Here is an 11,036-nt window from a genome sequence, read left to right on the forward strand (position 1 = left end):
CATGTAACAGAGAATTTGACATTGGCAATACCCATCAGCAATCACTGCATAGGCATGATTCCAGCTGACTCCATAAACAAAAATGAAGGGTATCAAATGTGGGGATTTAGACAGGAATCCATTCACATTCAAAATTACACCTTCTTACTTTAGTCTTTTAAAAGTTAATCTTAGCTATTGTTTAAAGAATAAATGATAAGAAGTTATATGAGCTGGCGTTACATTTCATATAACTGCTGCAGAATGCTGTCTTTCTTCTAGTCTAGGGATAATGCTGTTTCATATCAGGAAACTATTGACATTTTCTAAGCCAGGCACTTAAATTTTTGTAAAGAGAGATTCACATAAAAGATAGTGAATCCACACCAAACCGTTAATTTTAGGTATTGCAGTAGAATTCATGTAACCCGCATATGCTTGTATGTGTTTCCAGTGCTTGTTATCTGTAATTTTATGTAATTTCAAAGCTATTAACATTAGTAAATGCTTTCCTGTTTCCAAAATCGTAAATGATAAATTCGTGAAGATGTTAAATTTGGGGGGTGGGATTCTATGATGCTTTCATATTAGCATCTCCAGATAGTCCCATATAAAATTCTAGTTCTGCGTGAAACCTTGTGGAAGTTAGCTTCTCTATGTGAAAATGACGCTAAATAGACTGCCCATTTTTCCACAACTTTAACAGCACTTAGACACATGCCACAGGTCTTCAGGGAAAGATTTCTCAAAGAAGCATTTGCTTGATATTTCTGAAGTACCTTCAGTTTTTTAGTGGTCGTTTAACCTTAAAATGTATCTCATATCCTTGAGCTGAGAGATGGATTGCTATCTTCATGCTTTTTCCGTATTAAAATAATAAAGTTTCACCAGGAGTACTTTAGAAGGTAGTAGTGGCACAGTGTGTTTTCAGGAAAATGCTGAATTAACTTATCATCTTACATGTAATTCAGTGCTTTAATTCTGTATGTTGTATTCTGACTTTAAAAAGGTTTGATATAATGCTGTAAGGAGGAGCTAATAAAGGGATAAGGCCATTTCCATTTAACTCTGTAAATGCCTTCTCAAAGAGGTGGATATGCTAAGGTTAATGTTCAGAGAGCAAGCCCCTCCTCTCCTCATTCCCAATGGACTGAAATCGGGCAAGATGAACATTAAAAAAACGAAGGGTGTTGAAGGAGTGGATTGTTCGTGTGAATATGCAGATGATATACCAAAAATGGGCAGTAATAACTGTAAATTTCCATCTATAAATAAATGTTGTGCATAACAGATGATATTATATAAGTTTCTGAATATGTCACAACATGCAGAAACTTGTGCTAGAGAACTAATAATTAAAATCTACTGGCATTGCAAAGGAATAAAAGAAGGATATCTAATAGTTTAATTATGTGGGAATAAAATCTGTGACCTTTGAGGAGGTGATACATATGTTTTTTTAAAAAAAGTGTTCTCTTATAATACATAATAAGTGAATTTATCAGAATAACTTAAAATATTGAAAGAATTGTGGTTTTAATCCTGCCCAGATATTCAACTCCAGCCTTCAAGTACTTATGCATGGCCTTTTTCTTTATACATCACATGAATTAATAAAGTAATTGTTCAATGAGATTGTTTCTGCAACATTTGCAGTTTATTTAGATATTTTTTTCTTAGCAGTAGTCCATGCCAGAAATGCATATGTAATTATTGATCTAGTATTGACTTGTAAATGTATTTCTTATATGTTAGATCTGAGTTGAAGTCATTGCCTTACAAGAAGTTTAATGTCTGAAAATAGTTTTGTATACTTTACTTGTGACTCATTGTATTTAAGTTGATATGTTACTTTTCTTGACCTTGAGCCTCCATTTTAGAGTTGAAAATAACGTATAATTGATAGTGTAGCACCACATGGTGGAAATAACTGTAAATTAAAATTCTTCAAACTCCCTGCAATATTATGTAGTTCTATGGAAGCTGCATTTTAAGGTAACTTAAAAATTCACTGAGCTATGAATTTTTTAAAAATTAACTTATTTTTGGATCACTATATTTATTTTTATATGAGTATGTGCATGTGCTGATAATACTATATTTATTTACTTTGAGGTAAAAGTGATTATTTATTCTTTAAATTTCATGTATATTCAATTTTCCTTACATAAACAAAATTTTAAATGTAGCGATAATGAGGATTTTTTATTCCTACTGAAGTTATCTGTGAAAACCTTCTTAAAAAATTAAATGTAGCAAATTTTATTATGTATGTGCAATTAAGATTTGAAATATATCCACACGAGGTTTTGATGTATTAATATAAATTAATAAAGTAGTATTAAAATTTTTCTCACATAAAGATGGAGATTTGGATCTTAGTCAGCCTGTTCCTCTTAATCATAATGCTGCTCACCATAAAATAGCAGTTAGGCCTAAACGAACGTATGGATTGCCTCGTCGCCGAATGAATCAGGTATTTTGTAATTTATTTTTTAACTCTGTATTTGTCTTATATTCAGTTGTTTATCTAAATTCTGCATTGCATTTTGTTTTGTCTCTCTGCATAATTTAAAATGTGCACAATTTCAAGAGAATCTTTTAACACTCCATCTTCTCCCCCTCCTGAATTTAAAGTGTACATTGGTTTCCATCAAGTAACAAATCATTGCAGTAAAATTTTAATATGTGATTTAAGCTCAAAAATCAGAAGTTTTTTAACACCTATAAGAACTTCTTAATTATAACACAAAGATATACATACGGTCATTTTTAATGTTCTTTTTACCTATTTTACTATTTAAAAAACATCTTAAGGCAATAAAAAAATTAAAGAACATTTAAATTAACAAACAAAGATTGTTAAACAAGAATGATAATAAATGTATTACAATTTTGAATTTTTTTACAAAAGCAGAAAATTTGTTGTTACCAAACATTGCCCCCCCCCCCAAGTTCTGCTATGCTGCCTCAATGTGGTGGGGGGTTCACTGCGCGGAGCGGGCGAAGCATGTCGGGAGTATACCTCCTGGTAGGGCGACTCTAGGCGTGAAGGCCGTTCCAACATGCCAGCTAAAGCATAGCTGGTGAAGATCCTTCAGGGGATTACTGTCTTGGTGATCGGGTGTCACAATCCTGGAGCCCCAGTGATCTCTCCTCCTTTCTGGTTCCTCTCCTCTTAGCTGCAGCTTTTCCCGTTTTCCTTCTTCCATGTAGTTTCCTCTTCCGAGGTTCGGGCTCATCATAAGAAACTGGAGCAGCCTTGTCCCTAGTTCTTCGAGTGGCGAGAATACTGCCCACGTGTTTGCCATGCGTGGAGACCCATGTCACTGGAAAGGAGGGTACTGGTTATTTGAGGGGCGAGGTACTGTCCCCAACACACTACTTTGGCCTCTGCATCAGTTAAATGGGAGGCACCTTTTCGTCCTCACGGGTGTCAATTGGCTGGTCCCTAGTCCTTGTGTCAGTGGCTTGGGGACAAGCTCTCGGGAGTACCTGCGTTTGGAAAAGCCGACTGTGGAACTTCAGTTTGCGTATAGGTCCGGCTAGCCCTGGCGTATCAATGTGCGTCCCTTTGTTGGGCTCCATGGTGGATGGTCCGGTCGGACCCGAATCTTTCTCCATTTAAATATGAATGCTATGATACCTTCCTGCTCCAACAATGTACCCTATACTCCGATTATGACCAAAAGACTAAGAAGCGACATAGAAAGCGCTGTATCAGATGTACTTTGTCCACGTTTCTTGATTATAACCAGCTCTGAAGAATTGAAAAAAAAAACGGCACCCTTTCTAATAAACAAACATCTTTTGTCTTCTGTAGGAGAACTGAAAAATATTAAGAGACTGCGGTCTGGAGACCTTTTGATAGAAACTGTGTCCGGAAAGCAGTCTAATAGTCTTTTGAAACTAACTAAATTAAACAAGCAAACATTGTAGTTAAGCCACATAACACTCTAAATTCGTCCCGAGGAGTAATCTCTGAAATATATTTACTGTCTTTAACTGAACAGGAATTTGTTAAAGAGTTGGCAGCTCAAAACGTGTGTGGTGCTTGTAGGATCAAAATATGGAAAGAAGGTCAACTCATTCCCACTAAGCATGTCATACTTACTTTCAAGTCTCCTAACCTGCCAAAAAACATCAAAGCTGGATACCTAAACTGTCCAGTCAGGCCATATATACCGAATCCAATGCGTTGCTTTCAATGTAAGCGCTTTGGATATGGAAAGACCTCTTGTCGCAGTAGCCTCACGTGCGCTCCATGTTCCATTGAAGCCATGCTAGTGAAGGCTGCTCTGCTGGTCCCTTGTGTATAAACTGTAAAGGCGAGCATCCAGCTTTTTCAAGATCATGTCCAAAATGGCAGAAAGAAAAACAAATTCAAAACATTAAAGTTACACAAAAGATATCATTTGCAGAAGCCAAAAGACTTGTTCTCTCTAATCGGCCAAGACCTAATAAATCTTATGCATCTGCAACAAAATCATTCAGATCACTATCAACGCAAACCACAATAACCGCACAGAAAAAAGAACTAGCAATGACAGAAGATTTTAGAAACCAAAAATCAGGGGGAAAACCTGATGTTGAAAGTAGTACGCCGGTGACTGCGCCCAATGGAAAACAGGATGCCCAACAGAACAAACATAGAGATGGTATCAAAGAGAAAAATAAGCAAAAACCCAGGACCCCCAGTCAAAGTTCTATTGCAAGCATGCCTAGACGACTCAGACGAAATGGACGTTGAAGAAGGGTTATCCCTTCCGAAACACCTTTTGCCTCGAAAGTCAAAACAACAACACCGCCGAAACAAGCATCCATAATGGGTACATTTATTTCATGGAATTGCCGGGGTTTCCCTTAAAACATGGATAATATCAAGGATTTAATCAACATCTATCAACCTGCTTGCCTTGCACTTCAGGAGATCTTGTTAAAACCAAGCAGACATGCTAAGATATGGAGATATACCACAGTAAGAAAGGACAACCCATCTGTTGATAGTGCCTGTGGTGGTGTGGGCCTTATCTCCTCCCACAATCACCCATATACTGCTCTCCCTTTGACAACCTCCCTTCAAGCTAGTTCAGATTAATTTACGCTTTTCAATCTCAGTATGCACTATTTATTTACCCCCACATGAGCATGTTGTTTAGCGAGAGTTGGACATTAACATTAACACCAAAGAAACAGCCCCTGCCCTGGAGAGCAGAGCTCTCCTTACAAGGTTTGATGAGCTGCAACTCCAGAACCGATCTGGTAGGGCGCCACCCCTCCCGATCGCTGCAGAGGGGAATTTATCCCTCGAAGATTTGGTCGTCAGTGCCGGGTCTGGCGAGCGACCATCACGAAGAGATCTACAGGGTCAGCTCCTGCACTGACTAGCTACATATGCAAAGTGGAACAAAGTTTAATTCCCTCAATCGGGGCACCACTCACGAGGTACTCATTTCTAAGGTACGTAAAGCCAAAAACAGAGTTCATACGTCCCTCCACACCGACCGGGAGGAATCATATCCTCTCAGACCAGCGTACTACTATCCACCATGTAGCTCCCCACAGCTTTGGTCGCAGACAAGACAATACCAACAGTCCCTGTCAAGCCTGAACGACCATCAAATAATCAATGGCTCTAGTCTTTCGCTGTGAAGAATGTTATTTTACTCTGCAGTTCAGAGCTGTCTAGACACATAAGTCTAGCCAGTGATCTGAAAGAACCCGGGTCTCCTCCCGTAAATGGTCGGTTCCGGAAATCCCATTCAGCCAAGCCACAGAGATCTTTGTTCAGCATCCGTTAGCCTATACCAACCAGCTTTATAGCCTAGAGTTGTCCGAGGACAACCAGCTTTATAACCTGAGCGTCGGCATAGTTTCCAGCGGGCGCCACGAGGAGGCCGATGCTGAACTGTGGGAGACGAGACTAGGTCTCCATCCTACGACACCAACCCTTCGATCGAACGCTGGGTCTCCTGCCTTCCACCACTGTTCACGACGATCTCCCGCGCACGGTTCACGCCGCTCCCAGTGGCTTTCAGCCAGTTCCAGACATCCGTCAACCGGGACGGTGCCGGCAGTTCATCACCTAGGATCAAACACCAGGTCTCCTACCGCCAGCAGTAGGTTCTGGATATCTCTCTTCGGGTCAGAACGCCACCCGCCAGTGAGAGTTGGGCAGAATAATAGAGCAGCTTCCAGACCTAGGTGACTTCATAGTACCTTATTGGGAAGTAGGGACACTAATTCAAGGGGCCGGCAGATCGAACAACTAATGAAAGATCATTCTATTTGTCTCCTTAATAATGGAGAAATACACTTACTTTCATCAGCCGATTAGAACATTTCATGCAATTGATCTGGTTTTTTGTTCTCCATTTCTACTACATTTCTGCTCTTTCAGTGTAGGGGAGAATCTCTACGATAATGACCATTTCCAATTTATTGTAAATATTACAGGAAAATCAGTGATCTCTAGACAACCACGCTTACTTACGATAAAGCTGATCGGGATCTTTTTGCATCTTGTGCTGTGCTGACTGAAGAAATGGTTAACGATGTAGACATTAATACAGCAGTAAAAATTATCTCTGATACTATTGTACAAGCAGCTGAACTCTGTATTCCAAAGTCCTTGACAAAGTTCCCTAAACCCTGGTAGAACAGTGATTGTTATGAAACTTCGAGAGAGCAAAAGAAAGCTTGGCGTATCTTTCGCCGATATTCAACACTGGAAAATCTTCTGGCCTTTAAAAAAGCCAGGGTGAATGCAGGAAAAGTAAGGCGGCAAAGTCAGAGAAAATAATGTACAGTCTACGCTTCCACTATTACCTCCTCAATGTCTAGCAAACACGTTTGGGAAAGAGTCCGCAAAGCCTCTGGACTATATAATGATTATTCCTTTTCTGTTGCAGAAAAAAATTGAAAGATAAGCACTAGAGAAGAAATAGCCGATGCTTTAGGTGATACATTTGCTGCTGTATCTGGCTATAACAATTACTCAAAAGAGTTTCTGTCCACAAAGATGCGCTTGGAAAGGATTCAAATCGACTTTTTCCATCCTAATGCAGAATCTTATAATAAAGATCTCACCATGTTTGAATTAAGAAGTGTAATATCTCGCACTGATAGGACTTGACATGGTCTTGATGGCATCAGTTATTTGATGATAAAGCATGTACCATATGAATCTCTAGTGGTCCTTCTTCCTCTTTATAATAAGATATGGAAGGAAAAAAATTTTCCAACTGTCTGGTGCAGGGCCTTTGTTATCCCTATAGTAAAACCCGACAAGGACCCGAAAAATCCTTTAAATTATCGCCCCATCGCGCTCACTAGCTGCCTTTGCAAGATCATGGAAAAAATGGTAAATCACCGTCTCACCTACTATCTGAAGACTAATCAATGCCTATCGCCTTACCAAAGTGGTTTCTGTAAGGGAAGATCTTCACTTGATAATGCCCTGTTTTTAGAAACCTCAGTACACAATGCATCATGTGGTTTCAATCTTCTTTGACATGGAAAAGGCATACGATAGAACTTGGCGGCATGGAACTTTTCATGACCTTTACAGCACTGGATTGAGAGGTAATTTACCCATCTTCATTCAAAACTTTCTGAAAGACCGCACTTTCTGAGTTAAGTTGCTGTCTCAAGTATTTGTACAACAAGGACGAATTGGTGTAGGTTCCTGCTTCGTTATCCCTACCAATAATAGAAATAAACCTCTGAAATACTTCTCTCTCAACTAGTAATTCTCCCTGATTAATGCCATTGGGATCATAATTGTCATTCAAGAGCTTCGACGGAATAAAGAAGGTATAAAAAGAGAATGCAGTTGTTGAAATCTGCTGATGATTTCTGTGAAAACTTTTTCTAGAAAGAAAACCACTTTTCTTATTAATTTAATTCCGCATGGAATTCGAATCACATTATTCTTCACCTGTCTCAACAATCCGCATAACTAACTCATAATAAAATAATGTTTCATGCGTAAAATATTATCCCCAAAATATGCCGCCCGGGGTGAACCATTCCCTCCGCTCCCTTCTAGCTACAGCAGTGATTTCCCAAACTTTCTGCGTATTCGAACTTTCACTGTAATTTGAAATTAGCAAGAAGTAAAAGTCTTTCTTTGATGTGTGCTAAAAATGAATATGGAAATATTTAAATCTTATTTTTATTGGTCTCTCCAATACGAATTTTGAAAAATGTATTGTTTTCAGATTGCTGCTGCCAAAGTCAATGCATTACCTTCCACACCTGAAGTTTTAGAAGATAATGGAAAATCCTTTCAAATGTTAGATATTTCAGAGCTGCAAAAGAGCTTTTCTGGTAATACTTTATATATTCCTTATTTTTCCAGTGATTTGTCAACTAAATGAATTTATTTTGATTTAGAAAATGCAGAGTACCTGAAGGTACATTCTATTTTTAATTTTACACTATTAATTAATTCTTTCACTATTAATATTAGAACATATTATATACAAGAAATTTAGGAGCTTTAGTTCACATTACAACTAGAACAACAAACCTATCAGAATGATGGATTAAACTTAGATGTAATATTATATTTTGACTTTATTGCATATCAATAATATGGGCACTGGTTAAATATTTCAATATTAGAATACTACCCTTGATTGTTTACCAAATGTTATACATTTAAAATTTATGGTATGAGAAACTGTTATTCAAGTATTTAAACAAGTAATGAAAGAAACTCGGGGAAATATTTTTTTTGTAATATTGTTTCATGTTTAATTGGATATTATCATTACTATTTTTACATTAAATTTTTATTCTTCTTACTACAGTTTATTATAAATGCTAATTTAATCATAGATATTTGTTGCAAAATGATAAGAAAAGCATTTTGGGTGTTAATATTCTATTGTATTTTTATATCTGATCTTAGAAACTATAATGCATAGTTTTAATGTACTAAACATAACAATGCAATAAAAATTTGTAGTGAATGAATATGTGGAGTGATATAATATGCATGGAATACATATAAGTCTCCGCCATTTGAAAAAAAATTGCGCGACCATTAAGTTATGGCTAAAATTGTCTGTTGTAAAACACAATAGAGTAAGGTCGCACATCTGCTAACAACACTGTAGAGACATTAGGTAATTTGGAAGCAGGCAACAGGAAAAATGAGCAACCGCCTTCGCCGGGAATCGAACCGCGGACCTCTGGAATATGCGCCAAGCGTGCAGACCACCATACCTCGAAGGCATGCCAAAAAGATGGGAGAAATAACTTATAGCACAACCTTAAACTATTATATATTTTATATCAGCATCATATAATTTTATCGAGCAAAAATGCCGACTTCTTAGCCTAATGAGCTTCATTTCTGGGAACTTTTAATTTACTTCTTTAATCTGAAGAAATCTGCAGGCTCATCGATTGCTTGTCGAAACATATGATGAGGCTGCCTTAAATTGTCGTGAGTGGTTTCAAGAGTTTAAGAACGAATTTGACATCGAAGACAAAGAACGGAGCAGAAAGATGAAAGTGTGCGAAGACGCGAAATAGGAAGCATTATTGGATAAAGGTTTGTGCTGAACGCAAGCAGAACTTGCATTTTTATTAGGAGTGACTCAACAAGCAATTTCACATCGTTTAAAATCATTAAGAATAATTCAAAAGCAAGGAAATTAGGTTCCGTATGAACTCAATCTGAGAAATGTTGAACGCCGAATTTTTACATTTGAAATGCTGCTTGCCAGGCATAAACGAAATGGGGTTTTTTTGTATCGTATAGTCACTGCTGATAAAAAAAATTGGGGATCCACTGCGATACTCCAAAGAAGATGAAATTATGGGGACCATCTGGCCTTGCTTCAACATCAACAGCCAAATCGAATATTCATGGAAAGAAAATTATGTGTATTTGATGGGATCAACTTATTGCCATGTATTAGGATTTGCTCAAACCGAACAAAACCATTACTGAGGCTTTCTGCTGAATGCAATTGATGAGACTGAGCCGAGCACTCAAAGAAATATGTACCCACTACTACTCCAGACATGACAAAATTATTCTCCTGCATGATAACACTCAACCACATGTTGCGGCATCAGTCAAAACTTACTCAGACACAGTCAAATAAGAAGTTTCTCCCTCCCGCTGTATTCACCAGACTTTACTCCTTCCAATTATTACTTGTGTCGATTGATGATGCATGGCCTGTCTGAGCAACATTTCAAATTATGTGAAGATACTAAATATTGGCTTGATTTGCAGATAGCCTTGAAAGATGAAGCATTCTTCAAACGCGATATCCGTATACTGCCAGAAAACAGGAAAAATGTAGGGCTAGCGATGGCCAATACTTTGAATAAAACATAATGTATCGTTCTTTCATAATAAATGCCCAATTTCTGATAAAAAAAAAAAAGGCGGAGACTTACTTGTACTCTCTCTCTCTATATATATATATACATATATGTAATTGATCCAATAAGTGCCTTTCTTAAAGAACTATATCATTACAAATAAAAATCTGAGACATACTTCAAACAGCAAGTGTTACCAGTCTGCAGCAACAAAAGTAGAAAGTGATGTGCTCTCAGATGAAAATTCATTTTAAAGTGGTTTGGGTTTATGGTGCTATTTTTCTTCGTTTTGTCATAACTGGTTTTAATACGTATTTATATTTCTGAAATTATTATTTTCTAAAGTGTTTATGTAAGAGCCTGCGTCGTTAGGATTATGTTAAAATCCTGTGCAGCTATCAATCTGGAAATGAAAGCTTAGACTGTTTTTTAATTTCTATGGTGTAAATACTTAGCATGAACATAAGACTAAAGGGTTGATTAAAATGTAGAAACAAAAAATCTTTAGCTATTAACGTATAAAATATTGGACAATGTATTCCTTTTTATTTACTCAAATGTCTGAAATTTTATAGAACTCTTTACCACAATCTGTTTCTTGCTTTTTGTAACATAATAAAAATTTTAAAAATTCATCTTAACAGTATTTGTCATCTTAGTACTCATCAAATTCCTTTGCTGTGAAATTTCATGCCAATAATTATTTT

General features: G+C 37.2%; 1 protein-coding gene across 5 annotated transcripts in view; it reads left to right on the top strand.

Moving 5' to 3' along the window:
* Positions 1–11,036, top strand: part of LOC118196119 (uncharacterized) — a 326,905-nt gene that overhangs the window by 296,373 nt on the left and 19,496 nt on the right. For all 5 annotated transcript variants that reach the window (XM_085808355.1, XM_085808356.1, XM_085808357.1 and 2 more), the window contains 2 exons: positions 2,343–2,455; positions 8,202–8,310. In XM_085808355.1, the coding sequence (XP_085664481.1) occupies positions 2,343–2,455; positions 8,202–8,310 (222 nt within the window). The remainder of the gene's footprint in view (positions 1–2,342; positions 2,456–8,201; positions 8,311–11,036) is intronic.

Source organism: Stegodyphus dumicola, chromosome X1 (genome assembly GCF_044657685.1).
Source record: "Stegodyphus dumicola isolate Sdum_Otavi_A_Nest chromosome X1, ASM4465768v1".
NCBI lineage: Eukaryota > Metazoa > Arthropoda > Arachnida > Araneae > Eresidae > Stegodyphus > Stegodyphus dumicola.